Source organism: Balaenoptera borealis, assembly GCF_965194805.1.
Source record: "Balaenoptera borealis genome assembly, chromosome: 15".
In the NCBI taxonomy this organism is placed as follows: domain Eukaryota; kingdom Metazoa; phylum Chordata; class Mammalia; order Artiodactyla; family Balaenopteridae; genus Balaenoptera; species Balaenoptera borealis.
Genome location: NC_138871.1, coordinates 40,055,720 through 40,077,702, shown reverse-complemented (window position 1 = coordinate 40,077,702; position 21,983 = coordinate 40,055,720). Strand labels below are relative to the sequence as shown.

General features: G+C 37.1%; 1 protein-coding gene across 3 annotated transcripts in view; it reads left to right on the top strand.

Moving 5' to 3' along the window:
* The window catches only part of SANBR (SANT and BTB domain regulator of CSR), a 68,212-nt gene that overhangs the window by 37,464 nt on the left and 8,765 nt on the right, over positions 1–21,983 (top strand). For all 3 annotated transcript variants that reach the window (XM_082358160.1, XM_082358159.1, XM_082358158.1), the window contains 4 exons: positions 5,715–5,860; positions 6,732–6,828; positions 7,808–7,840; positions 9,493–9,592. In XM_082358160.1, the coding sequence (XP_082214286.1) occupies positions 5,715–5,860; positions 6,732–6,828; positions 7,808–7,840; positions 9,493–9,592 (376 nt within the window). The remainder of the gene's footprint in view (positions 1–5,714; positions 5,861–6,731; positions 6,829–7,807; positions 7,841–9,492; positions 9,593–21,983) is intronic.

Here is a 21,983-nt window from a genome sequence, read left to right as displayed (position 1 = left end):
TATACCTCAAATTATTTCTACAAAAAATTTTTTAAACAAAATATTCAGCATACAAAGATAACCTGACATAGATGAAAATAAGTTACCAAGAATGGGAACAGCAGAACTTAGACAACAAAAATAAATGACAGAGAACTCACATATTGGAATTACTGACACATAATAAGATTACTAGTTTAAGTTGATAGAAGCCAAGTTCAGAAATTTTTGACGGGGAATTATAAACTATAAAAAGTGACAAAGAGGGACTTCCCTGGTGGTCCAGTAGCTAAGACTCCACGCTCCCAATGCAGGGGGCCTGGGTTCAATCCCTGGTCAGGGAACTAGATCCCACATGCCACAACTAAGAGTTCACATGCACACAACTAAAGATCCCTCATGCAGCAACTGAAAAGATTCCACATGCCACAACTAAGACCCAGCGCAGCCAAATAAATAAATAAATATATATTTTTTAAAGTGACAAAGAGTTTAAATAAAAACAAATAGAAATGCTACTACTGAAAAACGTAATAACAAATTTAAGATCAGTGGCAAATTTAACAGCAGCTTAGTTATAGCTGAAAAATTAGTAAAATGAAAGATAAAAGTCAGAAGGAACTATCCAGAATGAAGCACAGACAGACAAAATTATGAGAAATATAAAAAAAAGTAAGAGACCTAGAGAGTACATGTCTAATATTTTTTAATTGTAAAATAAACATAACATATATTTGCCATCTTTTTTTTTTTTTTTTTGGTTGCATTGGGCCTCCGTTGCTGCACACGGGCTTTCTCTAGTTGCGGTGAGCAGGGGCTACTCTTTGTTGTGGTACCTGGGTTTCTCAATGCGGTGGCTTCTCTTGTTGCAGAGCACGGGCTCTAGGCACGCAGGCTTCAGTAGTTGTGGCACGCGGACTCAGCAGTTGTGGCTCGCGGGCTCTAGAGCACAGGCTCAGTAGTTGTGGCGCACGCACTTAGTTGCTCCGCGGCATGTGGGATCTTCCTGGAGCAGGGCTCGAACCCATGTTCCCTGCATTGGCAGGCGGATTCTTAACCACTGCGCCACCAGGGAAGTCCCCATCATCATGTTTTAAGCGTACAGTTCAGTAATGTTAAATATATTCCTGTTGCTGTGCAGCCCATCTCCAGAACTCTTTCCTCTTGCAAAGCTGAAACTCTCTACCTAATGAACAATTCCCATTGCCTCCTGGCAACCACCACTCTACTTTGTCTCTATGAACTTGACTACCTCTATTGTGGAATCATACAGTATTTGTGTTTTTGTGTGAGAAGGTCTAAGTTTTTAATGGGGTTTCCCCTTAGAAGAGAAAAAGAATGGATCAGAGGCAAAATTTGAAGAGATAATGGCTAAGATATTTCAGAATTATTGAGAGATACTAATTTATAGATTCAAGAATTTCATTGACTCCCAATAAGATAAGAAATCCTGTAATATACAACATGATAAATATAACTGTTATATATAAATGTTAAGAGAGTGAATCCTAAGAGTTCTTGTCCCAAGAGAAAAAAATCTTGTTTCTTTAATTCTGTACCTATATGAGATGATGTTCACTAAGCTTATTGTGATAATAACTTAATAATGTATGTAAATCAAATCATTATGCTGTATTCCTTAAACTTCTGCAGTGCTGTAGGTCAATTATGTCTCAATAAACTGGAAGAAAAAAAATTTTTTTAGGTTAAAAAAAGAATGTCAGGAAAAAAAAAAAATCATACCCATACCTATCATAGTGAAACTGCAGAAAACAAAAAGAGCATTTTTAAAGCAACCAGAGGGAAAAAGTATAGAATCTCTTCAAAACATCAATAATTAGTGTTCACATCTCAGCAATAGCAATGGAAGCCAAGGTATAGTCCACTAGGTCTTTTTTGTTGGTTTTTATAAATTTATTTATTTATTTTTGGCTGTGTTGGGTCTTCGTTGCTGCGCACGGGCTTCCTCTAGTTGCGGCGGGCGGGGGCTACTCTTTGTTGTGGTGCGCGGTCTTCTTATTGTGGTGGCTTCTCTTGTTGCGGAGCATGGGCTCTAGGCACACGGGCTCAGTAGTTGTGGCTCGCGGGCTCTAGAGCGCAGGTTCAGTAGTTGTGGCGCATGGGCTTAGTTGCTCCATGGCATGTGGGATCTTCCAGACCAGGACTCAAACCCGTGTCCCCTGCATTGGCAGGCGATTCTTAACCACTGCGCCACCAGGGAAGTCCCTCCACTAGGTCTGCAGTGTGACAAAAGAAATAGTTAATAATCTAGAAAATCTGTGCCTTCCTTAAATATCCTTTGAGAATGAAAGCAAAATAAAGATTTTTTAGGCAAAGAAAAATTGAAAGGATTTGCAACTAGCAAACTTCTTTAAAAAGGAAATACTGGGACTTCCCTGGAGGTCCAGTGGTTAAGACTACACGCTCCCAATGCAGGGGGCCCAGGTTCGATCCTTGGTCAGGGAACTAGATCCCACATACCGCAACTAAGAGCCCACGTGCCACAACTAAGGATATCCCACATGCTGCAACAAAGATCCCACGTGCTGCAGCTAAGACCCGGTGCAGCCAAATAAATAAATAAATTTTTTTTTTTAAAGAAAGGAAATACTAATGGATGTTCTCAAGATACAGGAAGGAATGAAGACCAAAGAAAGAAATTAATATATTGGTAAATCTAAATGAACATTAGCTGTATGAAGCAATGATGGTAAAACAATAGTGGTAATGCTTTATGTGTGTGTTTGTAGTAAATGTATAATTGCATTAATCATATAGATAATTTTAAAATAATTGTTATATACTATACATTTTAGTGTATAATATTAAAACCCATAATAATAGCCTATAAGTTGGGAGAGTGATGAAATGGAGTTTAAAAGGTCTTGCATGAGGGAGTGTATTAACAAATTAGACTTTGATAAGTCGAGGATACATGTTATAAGTTCTAGGGTAACCACTGAAAGCATAGAAGAGTGTATAACTTTTGAATTAATGTGTGTGAAGGGAATGAGTGGAATGATAAAAAAGCAGAAACAAAAATTTAAAATTCTTACTAATAGAAATAAAAGGGAAATGATGTAATCTAATAAAGGATGCATAATATAAAACTTACAGCAAATATCACACTTGATAGTGAAATGTAGAAAAATTTTCCTTTGAAATTGGGAGCATGATAAGGATGCTCATTGTCAACATACTTCTATTCAAATTGATCTGGAGGTCCTGAACAGTATATTAACACAAGAAAAAGAAATTAAAAGGTTATAGAGATTGAATGGAACTCTCATAATTTGCAGATGATAATTGTGAATGTAGAAAACCCTGAAGAATCTACAGACAAATCATTAGAACTAGTAAGAATTTAAGATTGATCTATTAAAAATCGTTTACAAAAATCAATTGTATTTCTATAAACCAATGAGATTAGAAAATGAAATTTATAAAAAGAAACCACTTACAGTAGCCTCAAAAATAAGTACCTAGGAATAAACCTAATAAAGTACAAGAACTCTATATAGAAAACATAAAACATTATTCAGAGAAAATAAAACTAAAAAATGGATTTTTGTACCATGTTCATGGATTCAGAGACTCAATATTGTAAAGATATAAATGTTCACCAAACTGACCTATATAGATCCATGCGATCTCACTAAAAATCCTAACAGGTTTTTATCAGGAACTTTTCTAAGCTGATCCTGAAATATTTATGGAAATACAAAGGGCCAAGAATAGCTAAGATACTCTCAGAGAACACAAAGGTAGAAGTACTTTCTCTGCTCAGTATCGGAATTTATTATAAGTCTTAGGTAATTAAGACAGAGTGATACTGATAAAGATTAAACAGATGGACAAGTAGCAGAGAATGAAGTACGTTTAACCCTTGAACAACACTGGTTTGAACTGTGTGGGTCCACTTATACATGAATTAAAAAAAATAAAGACGTACTACATCTTTGTAGTACTACATAATTTGTGGTTAGTTGAATCTGTGGATTTTGGTATATACGGGGACTACTAGAACCAATCCCCCACAGATACCAAGGAATGTCTGTACTCAAAGCTACTTAGCTACTGTGACAGAGGTGACATTACAGAGCAGTGGGCAAATGATAGACTTTCCAATAAGAGGTACCGGGACACTGGGATATCAAAATGGGGAAAAAATAGCCCAAACTATTCCCCCAAAAAAGCCTATATGTGAAACAAAAGCTAATAAAGCTGGGAATTCCCTGGCAGTCCAGTGGTTAGGACTTCGTGCTCTTACTGCCGAGGGAGTGGGTTCGATCCCTAGTCAGGGAGCTAAGATCCCGCAAGCCGTGCAGGGTGGCCAAAAAAGAACAAAAAACTAATAAAGCTATTAAAAGATAATACCATAAAGGGAGAGATTTTAAATTCAAGTACATTAACTACATTAAATAAACTGAAACTGAGGAGACAAACTCACAGGTGGGACCAGTTATTAGCAACACATATCCATACAAGGTTCATATTAAGATTTTTTTTGACTTGTACAAATTAATAAGAAAACGACAATAGGAACTTCACACCAGAAAGTTCCTTGCTGTTCAGTAAACATGAAAAGGAGCTCAAACTCATTTTTAATTGGGGAAATGCAAATTAAAACCACAGATACCACTACATGCTCACCAGAATGACTACAATTAAAATGTCTCACTAAGTGTTACCAAGAACATAGAGTAATGAGAACTCTTATACACTGCTGATAGTAATTTAATTTGGTATACATGAGCACTTGTGCATCAGGAAACATGTTAAAGAATGTTCATAATACTACTACTTGGACTAGTTCCAAACTGGAAATAACCCATCCACCAGCTGTAGAATAGATAAGCAAATTGTGATTATTCATACAATGGCATACTGTCCATTAAAGCAAATGTTAGTTACATGTAGTAACATGGTTGAATCACAAAAACATAGTATTAAAACAAATGAGATGGGACTTCCCTGGTGGCGCAGTGGTTAAGAATCCGCCTGCCAATGCAGGGGACACGGGTTCAAGCCCTGGTTCGGGAAGATCCCACATGCCGCGGAGCAACTAAGCCCGTGGGCCACAACTACTGAGCCTGAGCACTAGAGCCCATGAGCCACAATTACTGAGCCCATGTGCCACAACTATTGAAGCCCGTGCACATAGAGCCTGTGCTCCACAACAAGAGAAGCCACTGCAATGAGAAGCCTGCGCACCACAACGAAGAGTAGCCCCCGTTCGCCACAATTAGAGAAAGCCCGTGTGTGGCAGCGAGGACCCAATGCAACCAATAAATAAATAAATAAATAAATTTATTTAAAAAAAAAAAAAACAACAAACAAATGAGACAAACTAAACTGTAGTGTTTAGGAATACATTCTCAAGTGGTAAAAGGTAAAAGCAAGAAAGTGAGAACCATAAAAGTCGAGGTAGAGGTTATCCTTTGGGGAGGATGGAGGCGGCAATTATGGTTGGGAATGGGCCCAAGAGGAATCCTGGAGTATTGGCAATATTCTGTTTTTTAGTGTGGATAGTGTTACATGGTTATTTGTTAAGGTATACATTTATGTTTCATGCTCTTTTCTGTATGAGTATTATTTTTTGAGATACTGAGAAAGGTGTAAAATTGTTAGTAGGATGGTATGACGGGGCAAAGAAGAACAGAAACATACAGCCATCTTTAAAGGAATGTTTCTATAATGAACCAACCTCTCAAATTTAGTCTTTTATGTGACAGGGTTGTAAAGTGAAGGACCACATGGTTGCTCTTCGTGATCAAGGTGAAGGTGAAGATTTGCTGTCCTGCCCAACTGCCAGAATACTGGATGATCTGCAGAAACACAAAGATGTCATTCTTGTGCCTTTTGCTAAAGATACAGTCAGGTGAGGTGGGGGAAACTGTGTACTGCGGCTTTATTCAATGGTTCGCATCCTGGAATCCTCTACCCCCCAGTACCTCCCCAAATCAGTAATGGCAGTCATTTTCGTTATTTCAGAAAGCCTAGCTGAAATTATATGTTAGCTTACAATAAGAGCAAGCAGCTGTTTATCTGATAGAAAAAAAACCTCTAAATATTGGAAGTCCAAGGGGAAGAAAAACTAATAATAGGAGTTCCTGGTGATTCAAAGGGTGGGGCCCACACTCCAGTTTTAGAGGATTTAAAAAATTCCAAGTTACTGAAGCCCATCTTAGCTAACTGATGGAACTAGAAAAAAAAATTGATGGTTGAGGTTATCTTTGCATAAATTTGAACTCCTTGGATTTAGTAATTAATGAAGTCACTTCCATCATTTTACAGTTGCAGCAGGCTGTCAGGTTGCGGGTAGGAGGACTCTCTAATAAAAGCTGTTCTCAAAGCAGTATCCACCATAGCAGCCTGTTTCACCACCTGGCAGGTACAATGCTTGGAGTATAGTGGTGCTTCCCCCCATATGGAGTGACTTATGCTGGGGGAGTCACTAGATGCATTAAGAAATGTAAATGTTGAAGTGGCATACCTTATACTCAAGAACTGTATTTCTAAAGAGCAATTTATAAAACATTTGCAATAAGAAAAGATACTGTTTACATTTAAATTCTTAAGAAATTGGGGAATTCCCTGGCGGTCCAGTGGGTAGGACTCGGCAGCTTTCACTGGCAGGGCCCAGGTTTGATCCCTGGTTGGGCAACTAAGATCCTGCAAGCTGCGCAGCAAGGCCAAAAAAAAAAATCTTAAATTGAACACTTCTCCATAAAATGTCTTTTCCTTTCAAGTGATTCTGGTGGTCCCTGTGATGAAAAGGGTCTAGACTGTGATGTTTTACTGGAGCCAAATACACCATGGGGCCCCAAGAGTGGGGAGCTCAATGCTGTAAGTAGCTTGCTTCATTTATTCTTTATTTATAAAAACAATTGATAATATTTAATCTTTGACAGAAATTTGATGGGTTTAAATTAATATTGAAATTTGCCATTAATATGCATTAACTCTCATAACAAGGTATTATGCTGAGTTAACAGGACTATAAGGATGATACATTCCTTGCACTCAAAGAATTAATAATTAATCAACTTAAATTTGGGGGAAAAATATAGTCTTCAGGGTTTATTATGGACAAATAATGATTTGAGAAATGAAGATAGTATGAATGGGATATTTTATCCCCTCCTAGTCCTGTAAACATTTTTTTGGTATGAAATTCTTTTTGTTAATTGTATTCAGTAATGCATTTAGTTTTTCCAGTGTTTCAAAACTGAGATATTTTCAAGGTGACTGGAAAGCTTTGATTCCTTTGATTCCTGTTACTAACAGCCAGGGAGTCTCTGTTTGCCTGTGAACTTCCTGTCTGTGTTAGTTGAAGTAGCATTTACTTGAGAAAGTGAAATATTCCATGTAAAATGCATTATAAACTTTAGATGGCTGTGTTTAATTACTAACATTTATTTATAAATTATATACAAAATAGCAAATTAGATTTCTTGAATATCCATATATAATCTGGTTCCTTAATTTATAATAGAATATAAACATTAAAAAGTGATTGAAATAATTCACAATATAAAATTATATTATCTCTATATGTGATTTACTTGTCCTTTGGAAATGACCCTAGGAAATGTTGATTTTTTTTTTTTTCTTTTTTGTAGACATACACATTTTTTCTGGGCAGGGAATACAAAAGATTGTACTATATCATTTTTAGATGAGTTTAAAATTATGTTTCAACCTAGAAGGGAATGAACTTTTTAAACTTTTTCCAACTCTTCTACAATATCGATATGAAAATAAGGAGCTGCAATCTGGGTAGATGCAGATATATTAATCTCTTATTCCTTTGTCTTTTTTATAGTTCTTATCACTGAAAAACTGGACACTGCAGCTGGTAAGTGAGCAACTATATTTCACTTTCATGAATCTCTTTCTTCCTAAATCAAAGTTCAGTTTAATAGAATCTCATGAGTATCTAATTTTATAGATTTTAGTTAAATGTATATCATCCTTTTCAGCTTCTGTAATTTCACACTTATTAAAAAGTCATTGTTTAAAACAGACATATACTCCATCATCTGGCTGCATAATCCATAAGTTTTCTTAAATGACGTTTTTTTTTTTTTTTTTCTAAATCTGGGTATGTTATCTTCTCAAATGGCTGCTCTTTCTTTTTTTTTTTTTTTTAAACTTTGGGTTTATTTATTTATTTATTTATTTATGGCTGTGTTGGGTCCTCGTCTCTGCGCGAGGGCTTTCTCCAGCTGCGGCAAGCGGGGACCACTCCCCATCGCGGTGCGTGGGCCCCTCACCATCGCGGCCTCTCTTGTTGCGGAGCACAGGCTCCAGACACGCAGGCTCAGCAATTGTGGCTCACGGGCCCAGTTGCTCCGCGGCATGCGGGATCCTCCCAGACCAGGGCTCGAACCCGTGTCCCCTGCATCGGCAGGCAGACTCTCAACCACTGCGCCACCAGGGAAGCCCTTAAATGACTTTTTTAAAGTCACTTTTAAGTCACATTTAGAACATTGAACAAAACAACATATCAATTAAGTTCCAATTATTTGGTTGTTTGATTGATTTATTGATTTTTTTGTTGTTTTTTACCTATTTGCCATTACTATGCTATCTGCCACCAGTATTCACAAGAATGGAATAGAAATTTGTATCAGTGATAACAGACAGTAGGGTAGATAGATGGAGGAAACTGATGCCGATACGTTCAGATAATCCAGTGCCACATTCACCCAGAGAATGTGCACATTTACTTGTTTATGAGACTACATTCATATTGGCAATTAGTGTATTTTAGTTTAATCTTTTTTTTTTAGGTTTATTTATTTATTTTTGGCTGCATCGGGTCTTAGTTGCAGCACGTGGGATCTTCGTTGACTCATGAGGGGATTTTTCGTTGTGCTGCGCGCGCGTCTCTCTAGTTGCGGCATGTGGGGTTTTTTTTTTTTTCTCTTTTCTAGTTGTGGCACGCAGGCTCCAGGGCACATGGGCTCTGTAGTTGTGGCACGTGGGTTCCAGAGAGCGTGGTCTCTGGTTTGCGGCACACAGACTCTCTAGTTGAGGCGCACGAGTTCAGTAGTTGTTTCACGTGGGCTTAGTTGCCCCACGGCATGTGGGATCTTAGTTCCCAGACCAGGGATCGAACCCGCATCCCCCTGCATTGGAAGGCGTATTCTTTACCACTGGACCACCTGGGAAGTCCCTAATTTAATCTTAATATCAAGGAAAATACTTTCAATTGAGTGATAGAAGTGCAGTTCAACAAATACTGAGTACTTATAATGTGCCCATCACTCTGCTAGAATCTGTGAAGGAAATAAATTTTTAAAATATTTAATGTAATGCTATCCTGTCCTAAATGTAGAAATTCTTACATCCATTTCCTGAAAGTTGTGCTAGACAGTGGTCATTTTATCAGTTCTTGTTTGGCTCATTCATCCAAAATAAATTTAGATGGGTGTGTTTGAAAGAATTCATTGGTGATGTGATAATATACAGTTTTAATGCGATGTATTTGTTTTTTTAATTCAGAAACAACAGTCATTATTTTCAGAAGAAGAAGAATATACCACTGGGTCTGAGGTCACTGAAGATGAAGTTGGAGATGAAGAAGAAGTATCCAAGAAACAAAGTATGGATTTCTAAGTTAAAAATCAAGTCTCACTTTTATGAGGAGGGTATATTCCAAAGGATTTAATGCAAGGGATGAAGAATTGGCTTTATAAGTCTACATGGTAGGTTACAATGTGGAAAAAATAAATAATAGGGGCTTCATCAAGATTCCCTAACCCTGACACTAACACAGAATACTCATAAAATTTTTTTTTTTTTAAAGTGCAGTATACTAAGAAATAATCCTCTGAGTTTTCATTTCAGGTGTAACCTAATGGGTTTCTCAAAATGTGTGACTATCTCATTGTACCTGAGATGATTTGAAGTGACACTCAAATGAAGCATTAAATAATAGTCATCGAAGTATGATTTTTTAAGTTAAAGCCATAACCTTATACACCTATAGAATGAACTTGTGTCAAAATTTTTCAACCCATTAGTGAGAGAAATAGCAGGGAAAGTTAGGATTAGGGTTAAGCATTTGAAGGCTCAGGTATTTGTAGGCATTTGAAAAAAGAATGTTAAAAAAAGATTGCAAATTAGATACAAAACTGATTAATGTCATACAAGGCAATAAACCCATAACCACTGGGGTTATCTTTGTTTTCCTTTTTTTGGCCCCAACATGCGGCATGCAGGATCTTGGTTCCCCAACCAGGGATCGAACCCGTGCCCCCTGCAGTGGAAGTGCAGAGTCTTAACCACTGGACCACCAGGGAAGTCCCGGGGTTATCTTTTCTATTAGACAGAAATCATTTGCATTTCTATTAGAAAAATTTGTAAGGTAACGTGAAACTTCACAGCATCTGGGCCTTCAATCAATAGTAGACAGGAAAGTCAAACATAAGGACATTCTCTTAGAGGATTAAGTAAGCAGTCCTCCAATATATCACTTAAAGTACATGCAGTCTTCCCTTTGTCTTATTTCTAAGTTTTATATAATTTTTCTTTACATGTTGAATTCCCCTAATGAAAAAACTAGTCATTTATCAATTATTTTTCAATACTAATTAGTGAAGGAGAAAATGCTACTATGTTGTGTGTGTGTGTGTGTGTGTGTTTCACAGTTGATTGAGGTATAGTTTACATGTAATAAAATTCATTCATTTTTAAGTGTACACTTTGATGAGTTTAAGCATGGTCATATAACCACCACCAAAATCAAGACCTAGAATATCACTCCAGAAAGTTTCCTTTTAACCCTTTACACTCAGTTCCCTTTCCCCACTCCCAATCCCAGGCAACCACTAATCTGCTTTTTGTCACTGTGGTTTACCTTTTCTAAGATCTCATATAAATGGAATCATGAATAGCCTTTTGTGTCTGGCTTCTTTCACTTAGTATGATGTTTTTGAGATTCATCCATTTGTTGTGTGTATCAGTAGTTTGTTCCTTTTTATTGCAGAGTAGTGTTCCATTGTAGAAATATACCATAATCTGTTCATCCATCCACCATTTCATGGACATTTGGGTTCTTTTCAGTTCTTGGCTGTTACGAATAATGCTGCTGTGAACATTTGCGTAAAAGTCTGTGTGGACATATGTTTTCATTTCTCTTGGGTAGATACCTAGGAGTGGAATTGCTGGGTCACATGCTAAGTGTATGTTTAACTTTATAAGAAACTGCCAAACTGTTTTGCAAAGTGACTACCATTTTGCATCCCACCAGCAATGTATGAGAGTTCCAGTCACTACACATTTGTACCAATACTTGGTATTATTGTCGTTTTTTTTTAATATTAGGCATTCTAGTGCATGTGTAATTCTACACATCTTTTCATGTGCTTCTTGGTCATTTATATGTCTTTTTTGTGAAGTGTCTGTTTAAATCTTTGCCTTAAATCTTTTTTAATTGAATTGCTTGCCTTATTGAATTGTAAGAGTTCTTTATATATTTGTGGATACAAGTCCATATGTTTTGCAGATATTTTTCCCTAGTCTATGACTTGCCTTTTACTTTTATTAACATTGTCTTTTGAAAACAAAAGTTTTTAATTTTGTGAACTATGATTTTTTAGCTTTCCTTTTATGTTTCAGGCTTTACTAGCTAGGAAATCTTTGGCTACCCCAAAGTCACAAAGATTTTCTATGTTTTCTTTTAAAGGTTCTATGACTTTAGCTCTTATATTTAAGCATACAATCCCTTCCAGGTTAATTTTTGTGTGTGGTATGAGGTAAGAGTCAAGATTCCTTTTTTTTCCATAGGCATAGCCAGTTGTCCTAGTACCATTTGTTGAAAAGACTGTTCTTTCCCCATTGGATTACTTTAGCACCTTTGTTAAAGAATCAGTTGACCATTACATATGGATCTACTTCTGAACTTTGTTCTCTTCCATTGATTCTTCTGTCTTTACATCAGTATATCAATGTCACACTGTCTTAATTTTTGTAGTTTTCAGTGACTCTTGAAATCTAGTGGTGTGAGTCCTCCAAAACTGTTCTCTTGTCTTAGATTATTTTGGTATTTCTAGGTGCTTTGCTTTTCCTATACATTTTAGAATGAGTGTGGATATTTCTACACAGATATTGCTGGAATTTTTATTGGAATTGTGTTGAAGCTGTATGTTGCTCTTTTTTTTCCCAATGGTAAGTCTTCCAGTCCATGAACACGGACTGTCTCTCCATTTATTTAAGTCTTCTTTAATGTCTCTCAATCATGTTTTGTAGTTTCACTATGCAAACGTAACATCTTTTGTTAAATTTGTTCCTAAGTATTTTCTTATGCTTTTATAAATGGAAGTAGGTTTTTAAAATTTTCCAATTGTTCATTAATGGTAATATTGAAATACAGCTGGTCTTTGTATATTGACTTTGTATCCTATGACCTTGCTAAATTGACTTAATTTTTCTTTGCTTATTAGATTCCTTTCAGTATGTATGCCTTTTATCTCTTTGTCTTGCCTTTTTGCGTTGGTTAGGACCTGATGTTGAATAGAAGTGGTGAGAACAGACATCCTTGCCTTGTTCCTTATCTTAGGGGGAAAGCATTCAATCTTTATATTTGTAAAGATTTTTTTTTGATGTGGACCATTTTTAAAGTCTTTATTGAATTTGTTACAGTATTGCTTCTGTTTTATGTTTTGGTTTTTTTGGCCGCGAGGCTTGTGGGATCTTAGCTCATCGACCAGGGATCAAACCCACACCCTCTGCACTGGAAGGAGAAGTCTTAACCACTGGGACTCCAGGGAGGTCCCCTCAATCTTTAACCATTAAGTACGTAACGTTAGTTGTTGGCTTCTCATAAACGTCCTTTCTCAGGTTGAGGAGGTTCCTTTCTATTTCTAGTTTGCCACATGAATGGGTGTTGAATTTTGTCAAATGCTTTTTCTCCATCTCCTGAGATGATAATATAGTTTTTCTCCATTATTATATCAATATGATGAATTACATTGATTTTTCAAGTGTTACATCAGTCTTCCAAGGTAAACTCCACTTGGTCGTGAGGTGTTTTTCTCTTTACGTGTCACTGTATTGGACTTGCTTGTATTTTGTTAAAGATTTTTTGTTTGTGTTCATGAGGGATATTTGTCTGTAGTTTTTTTGTTATGTCTTCTTCAAGTTTGTTATCAAGTTAATACCTCATAAAATGAGTTGGAAAATGTTCACTTCTCTTTTCTGAAAGAATTTGTGTAGTATTTGTATTCTTTGTCCCTTAAAAGTGTGGTGAAATTCAGCAGTAAACTCATTTGGACCTGAAGTTTTCTTTATAGGAAGCTTTTAAATTATCAATTAAGGTCTTTAATTAATATAGTGCTATTCAGGTTTTCTATTTCTTCTTGAATGTTTTGATAATTTCTTTCAAGGAATGTGTCCATTTTATCCAAGTTGTCAAATTTATTGGCATAAAGTTGCTTATGGTATTTTCTTATTATCCTTTTCTGTCTGAAGGATCTCTAGTGATGTCCCTCTTTCATTCCTGATATTGATAATTTGTGTTTTATCTCTTTTTCTTGGTCAGTTTAGCTAGGGGTTTATTAGTTTTATTGATCTTTTCAAGGAACCAGCTTTTGATTTCATTGACTTTCTCTATAGTTTGTCTATTTTATATTCCATTGATTTTCACTCTTATATTTACTATTTCCTTCCTTGTAATTACTTGGGACTTAATTTCCTCTTTTTTTTAGCTTCTTAAAGTGGAAACTTAAATCATTGGTTTTTTACTTCTTTTCTAGTATAAGCATTTAAAGCTACAAGGTTCACTCTAAGCAGTGCTTTTAAGTATTCACAGATTTTGATATATCTTTTTTTCATTTATATTCAGTACGAAATATTTTCTAATTTCCCTTATGATTTTGTCTTTGACCCATGTGTTGTTTAGTAATGTGTTTAATTTCCAAATATTTTCAAATTTTTCTGGATACTTTTCAATTGTCGGTTTCTAATTTAATTCCATCATGGTCGGAAAATGTACTCTGTGGTTTCATCTTCTAAATTTTATTGACACATGTTCCAGATGTGCATGAAAACAATGTGAATTCTGCTGTTATAGGTGGAGTAGTCTTTAAATGTAGGGTCAAGTTGGTTTGATTTTCTGGTACAAGTCTTCTCTAATCATATTCTGACTACTTGTTCTATCAATTACTAAGAGAGTAGTATTGAAATCTCAAGCTATGCTTGTTAATTTACGTATTTTTCCTTTCAAGTCTGTCAGTTTTTGCTTTGTGTATGTGTTACAGCTTTGTAATTAGGCACATATACATTTATAGTGTATTGACTCTTTTATCATGATGTACCCCTCCTTGTCTATAGTAAAACTGCTTGTCTTAAAGTCTGTTTTGTTTAATATTAACATAATCACTCTGGATTTTTTTTGTTTACCATTTGGATGACATATCTTTTTTCTATCCTTTTATTTTGAACTTCTTCATGTTTTTAAATTTAAAGTGTGGGGACTTCCCTGGTGGCGCAGTGGTTAAGAATCCACCTGCCAATGCAGGGGACACGGGTTCAAGCCCTGGTCCGGGAAGATCCCACATGCCGCGGAGCAACTAAGCCCATGCGCCACAACTACTGAGCCCGCGAGGCACAACTACTGAAGCCCGCGTGCCACAATTACTGAAGCCTGCGTGCCACAACTACGGAAGCCCTCACACCTACAGCCTGTGCCCCGCAACAAGAGACGCCACCACCATGAGAAGACCACACACCACAACGAAGAGTAGCCCCCACTCGCCTCAACTAGAGAAAGCCCACACGCAACAACAAAGACCCAAACAGCCAAAAATAAATGAATAAATAAAATTTAAATTGTGTATCTTGTAGATAGCATATTGTTGGTAATTGCTTGTTTATCTAGTTTGACAATCTCTGCTTTTTTTTTTTTTTTTTAATTTTTGGCTGTGTTGGGTCTTCGTTTCTGTGCACGGGCTTTCTCTAGTTGTGGCGAGTGGGGGCTACTCTTCGTTGCAGTACGCGGCTTCTCATTGCGGTGGCTTATCTTGTTGCGGAGCACGGGCTCTAGGCACGTGGACTTCAGTAGTTGTGGCTCGTGGGCTCTAGAGCGCAGGCTCAGTAGTTGTGGAACATGGGCTTATTTGCTCTGTAGCATGTGGGATCTTCCCGGACCAGGGAACCTGTGTCCCCTGCATTGGCAGGCAGATTCTTAACCACTGCGCCACCAGGGAAGTCCAATCTCTGCATTTTGACTGGAACATTTATTCTATTTATATTTAATGTGTTTATTGATATGGTTGTATCAGGTCTGCCATTTTACTATTCATTTTCTAATTTTTTCAGATGTTTTGCTTCTCTGTTTAGCCTTTCCTGCTTTTTTTGTGCTAAGAAAATAATTTTAGGATATTATTTAAATTATTTTATTTGCTTTTCAGTTATATTCTTTGCATTTGTTCTAAAGATTACAACATGCCTCTTTAACCTATCACAGTCTACTTAAAGGTAATATGAATTATTCCAGGTAAAATAGAAGAACCTTAAAATAATATATAGTTCCATTTTCTTCCCCTTCTTTGTGCTATTATTGTCATATATATGTGTATATAAATATCATATATCATGATATACATATACATTTATGTAAATAAATGTATATTTTTGCTTTACACAGTTATATGTCATTTAGAGAAGAATAAAAGAAAATATATACAATTAGTCTTTTATATTTATCATTTGTCTCTGTGTCTTTGTTACCATCTGATGTTATTTTCTTTCATTCTGAAAGACTTCTTTCATTATTTCCTGTAGTGCAGGTATACTAGTGAATTCTCTTATTTTTATTCATCTGAAAATGTCTTTATTTTATTTTTGTGGTGTTTTTTTTTTAACATTTATCTATTTGGTTGCACTGGCTCTTAGTTGCGGCAGGCGGGCTACATAGTTGCGTCTCGAGGGCTCCTTAGTTGCAGCTCACTGGCTTCTTAATTGTGGCACATGGGCTCCTTAGTTGTGGCATGTGAACTCTAAGTTGAGGCATGTATGTGGGATCTAGTTCCCTGATCAGGGATCGAATCAGGGCCCTCTGCATTGGGAGCATGGAGTGTTAACCACTGTGCCACTAGGGAAGTCCCTTGCTTTTGTTTGTTTTTTTTTTATAAATTTATTTAGAGAGGGCAGACAGCAGAAGCAAGAAGAACTACAATCCTGCAGCCTGTGGAACAAAAACCACATTCACAGAAAGATAGACAAGATGAAAAGGCAGAAGGCTATGTACCAGATGAACGAACAAGATAAAACCCCAGAAAAACAACTAAATGAAGTGGAGATAGGCAACCTTCCAGAAAAAGAATTCAGAATAATGATAGTGAAGATGATCCAGGACCTTGGAAAAAGAGTGGAGGCAAAGATCAAGAAGATGCAAGAAATGTTTAACAAAGACCTAGAGGAATTAAAGAACAAACAAACAGAGATGAACAATACAATAACTGAAATGAAAAATACACTAGAAGGAATCAATAGCAGAATAACTGAGGCAGAAGAACGGATAAGTGACCTGGAAGACAGAATGGTGGAATTCACTGCTGTGGAACAGAATAAAGAAAAAAAAAAAAAGAATGAAAAGAAATGAAGACAGCCTAAGAGACCTCTGGGACAACATTAAACGGAACAACATTCGCATTATAGGGGTCCCAGAAGGAGAAGAGAGAGAGAAAGGACCAGAGAAAATATTTGAAGAGATTATAGTCGAAAACTTCCCTAACATGGGAAAGGAAATAGCCACCCAAGTCCAGGAAGTGCAGAGAGTACGATACAGGATAAACCCAGGGAGAAACACGCCAAGACACATAGTAATCAAATTGGCAAAAATTAAAGACAAAGAAAAATTATTGAAAGCAGCAAGGGAAATACGACAAATAACATACAAGGGAACTCCCCTAAGGTTAACAGCTGATTTCTCAGCAGAAACTCTACAAGCCAGAAGGCAGTGGCATGACATATTTAAAGTGATGAAAGGGAAGAACCTACAACCAAGATTACTCTACCCAGCAAGGATCTCATTCAGATTCAATGGAGAAATCAAAAGCTTTACAGACAAGCAAAAGCTAAGAGAATTCAGCACCACCAAACCAGCCCCACAACAAATGCTAAAGGAACTTCTCTAAGTGGGAAACACAAGAGAAAAAAAAAGACCTACAAAAACAAACCCAAAACAATTAAGAAAATGGTAATAGGAACATACATATCGATAATTACCTTAAACCTGAATGGATTGAATGCTCCAACAAAAAGACACAGGCTCACTGAATGGATACAAAAACAAGACCTGTATATATGCTGTCTACAAGAGACCCACTTCAGACCTAGGGACACATACAGACTGAAAGTGAGGGAATGGAAAAAGATATTCCATGCAAATGGAAATCAAAAGAAAGCTGGAGTAGCAACACTCATATCAGATAAAATAGACTTTAAAATAAAGAATGTTACAAGAGACAAGGAAGGACACTACATAATGATCAAGGGATCAATCCAAGAAGAAGACATAACAATTATAAATATATATGCACCCAACGTAGGAGCAGCTCAATACATAAGGCAACTGCTAACAGCTATAAAAGAGGAAATCGACAGTAACACAACAATAGTGAGGGACTTTAACACCTCATTTACACCATTGGACAGATCATCCAAACAGAAAATTACTAAGGAAACACAAGCTTTAAATGACACAAAAGACCAGATAGATTTAATTGATATTTATAGGACATTCCATCCAAAAACTGCAGATTACACTTTCTTCTCAAGTGCACATGGAACATTCTCCACGATAGATCACATCTTGGGTCACAAATCAAGCCTCAGTAAATTTAAGAAAATTGAAATCATATCAAGCATCTTTTCTGACCACAATGCTATGAGATTAGAAAACAATTACACAGAAAAAAACGTAAAAAACACAAACACATGGAGGCTAAACAATACATTACTAAATAACCAAGAGATCACTGAAGAAATCAAAGAGGAAATCAGAAAATACCTAGAGACAAATGACAATGAAAACACGACGATCCAAAACCTATGGGATGCAGTTCTAAGAAGTTTATAGCAATACAAGCCTACCTCAAGAAACAAGAAAAATCGCAAATAAACAATCTAACCTTACACCTAAAGGAACTAGAGCAAGAAGAACAAACAAAACCTAAAGTTAGCAGAAGGAAAGAAATCGTAAAGATCAGAGCAGAAGTAAATGAAATAGAGACAAAGAAAACAATAGCAAAGATCAATAAAACTAAAAGCTGGTTCTTTGAGAAGACAAACAAAATTGATAAACCATTAGCCAGACTCATCAAGAAAAAGAGGGAGAGGACTCAGATCAATAAAATTAGAAATGAAAAAGGAGAAATCACAACTGACACCGCAGAAATACAAAGGATCATAAGAGATTACTACCAGCAGCTCTATGCCAATAAAATGGACAACCTGGAAGAAATGGACAAATTCTTAGAAAGGTATAACCTTCCAAGACTGAACCAGGAAGAAATAGAAAATATGAACAGACCAATCACAAGTAATGAAAGTGAAACTGTGATTAAAAATCTTCCAACAAACAGAAGTCCAGGACCAGATGGCTTCACAGGTGAATTCTATCAAACATTTAGAGAAGAGCTAACACCCATCCTTCTCAAACTCTTCCAAACAATTGCAGAGGAAGGAACACTCCCAAGCTCGTTCTACGAGGCCACCAGCACCCTGATACCAAAACCAGACAAAGATACTACAAAAAAAGGAAATTACAGACCAATATTACTGATGAATATAGATGCAAAAATCCTCAACAAAATACTAGCAAGCAGAATCGAACAACACGTTAAAAGGATCATACACTGTGATCAACTGGGATTTATCCCAGGGTTGCAAGGATTCTTCAATATATGCAAATCAATCAATGTGATACACCATATTAACAAATTGAAGAATAAAAATCATATGATCATCAAAAAAAAACCTTTTAAATATTAACAAATAAAATCCAGTAAAAAAAAAAAAAGGTTAATATATCAAGTAATTGACCAAGTAATGTTTATATCAGGAATGCAAATTTGGTTTTACATTTGGAAATACATTTCACCATATTAACAGAATAAAGGAGAAAATCCATATCATTGTCTAAAAAAAAATTTTATTAATTTTATTAATTTATTTTTGGCTATGTTGGGTCTTCGTTGCTGCTCACGGGCTTTCTGTAATTGTGGTGAGCAGGGGCTACTCTTCTTTGTGGTGCACGGGCTTCTCATTGTGGTGGCTTCTCTCTTGCAGAGCATGGCCTCTAGGCGCATGGGCTTCAGTAGTTGCAGTACGCGGGCTCAGTAGTTGTGGCTCCCGGGCTCTAGAGCACAGGGTCAGTAGTTGTGGCACATGGGCTTAGTTGCTCCGCGGCATATGGGATCTTCCTGGACCAGGGCTCGAACCCGTGTCCCCTGCATTGGCAGGCAGATTCTCAACCACTGTGCCACCAGGGAAGCCCCTTGCTTTTGGTTTTTTTTTTTTTTAATTTATTTATTTATTTATTTTTGGCTGCGTTGGGTCTTCGTTGCTGCACGCGGGCTTTCTCTAGTTGCGGCGAGCGGGGACTGCTCTTCGTTGCGGTGCATGGGCTTCTCATTGCGGCGGCTTCTCTTGTTGCAGAGCACGGGCTCTAGGCACGCGGGCTTCAGTAGTTGTGGCACGCAGGCTCAGTAGTTGTGGCTCACGGGCTCTATAGCGCAGGCTCAGTGGTTGTGGCGCACAGGCTTAGCTGCTCCGCGGCATGTGGGATCTTCCCGGACCAGGGCTCGAACCCGTGTCCCCTGCACTGGCAGGCGGATTCTTAACCACTGCGCCACCAGGGAAGTCCCTGCTTTTGTTTTTGAAGTACAGTTTTCTTGATATGTAATTCTTTGTTAATAACTGTTTTTTCTTTTAGCACTTTAAATGACGTTTCAATGTCTTCTGGCCTTGATTGTTTCTGATGAGAAGTCAGTCATTTTGATAAAATTGGTCTCATATATCTCATTCTTTTTCCTTGTTTTTTACAGAGGCTAAAATTTCCAGTGGTGGTAGTTTTCATTCTTGTCTTGTTCTTTATTCAATGATAATGCCTTTAGTGTTTAACCATTAAACATAATATTGGCCAGAGTTAAAAAATAAATATATGTCATTTCAGTGTCTTCTGGCCTCCACTGTTTCTGATGAGAAGTCAGTCATTGTGATAAAATTGTTCCCCTCTGTATGTAATGTGCACTTTTAATCATGCTGCTTTACAGATTTTCTTTTTATCTTTAACTTTTAGAAGCTTAACTATGATATGCCTAGATGTGACTTTCTTTGTGTTTATCTTACTTGGGATTTGTTGACCTTCTTGGATCTGTAAATTAATGTTATCTTACAATCGTTATTTCTTTATGTTTTTTGCCGCTTTCTCTCAGTCGTTTTCTGGAGCTCCAGTACACCTATGACCTTTTGATAACTTCACATTCATTGATTCATTTTTCTGCCATTTCACATTTTCTCTTGAGCCCATCTGGTACATTTTTTCATTTCAATTATTGTGCCTTTCAGCTCTAGAATTTCCCCCTGGTTCTTTCATACTTTATGTTTCTCTGTTGAGATTCTCTATGTGCTTACTCAATACTACCATTTTTCCTTTGAACATATTTATAATAGTTGCTTTGAAGTTATTGTCTCCTAAGTCCAACATGCTGGCCCTCTCAAAATCAGTTGCTATTGACTGTTTCTTTTCTGAGTGTTTTCTGTTTCTTTTCTTTTCACTTTCTTTATCTCATAACTTTTCAGTGAAAACTGGACATCGTACATTATCTTTGTGCAACTCTGAAATCTCTTTTGTTCTTCTGAGGATTGTTGGGATTTTTGTTCTAGTAAGCAATTAACCTGCCGGAGCCAAACTGCAAAATCCGTCTCCTGGCTGGTATGCAGTGGATGGTGTTTTTCATAGGTTTTTTGGCTGCTGACTGCTACTACGTTAGCCTGCCCCCCGCCAGGGGCCACACCAGCCTGTGTAATTTAGTAGTCAGCCAAGGATTTGGACAGAATTTATATTCAGATTTGGGGGCTCACCTGCTTAGTGGTTTCCTTGCTTTTTGGGTTCCCTCCTAGATTCCTACTTCTTTTCCCAGTTCCCAAGTCTGACCTCTGATACCTCAAGCCTATAAGACTCTTAGAAGCTCAAGCTAAAGGCAGTTCGGGGAAATCATTCAGTCAGAAGGCACAAGAAACTCCCACATCTCACAAAGAACAGTTCTGTCTTGCAAGGATCAACACCCCACCCTAGTTTCTGCTTGCCTTTTTAGCTGGGCTTCCTCGGGTCTCCCATATACCTGCAGAGTTTAACACTCAGCTAGAAATTTGGGCGTAGTTTATACTCACATTTTAGACCTCAAGTCTCTTTCTTCCTTCCATATTTTCCCCTTTAAATTTCCAGCTTCTTGGGGATTCCCTGGCAGTCCAGTGGTTAGGACTCCACGCTTCCACTGCAGGGAGCATGGGTTCAATCCCTGGTCAGGGAACTAAGATCCCACAAGCCACGTGGCACGGCCAAAAAAAAAAATTCCAGCTTCTCTGTTGCTTCGAACTTTATCATCTTCTCCCTAGAACTCAAGGCTGTAATTTTCCTCCCTGAACTGGGGAGGTGGGGAGGTGCCCTCAGACAAGAAAGCCACAAACTCACAGTTCTTAGCTCGTGCATCTTTCAAACGTAAACATTGAACTTTCTATCTTCCTTTGACTATTCCCCAGTACCTGCAGATGGTTGTTTATAATATTTTTGTTCTGTTTTTAGGGAAGGAATTGTCCAACCTTTTCACACTGCCATTATCATATGTCCCACCCTATCATGGCTTTTAGAAATTTTATAACTTAAATCTCCCACTTTAACAAAGAGACACGTCAGGGGCTCAGGGTTTGCCAGCAGGCAAATAAATCTATCCAGATTATTGATGTTGTGTTGTCTTTATTCTGTT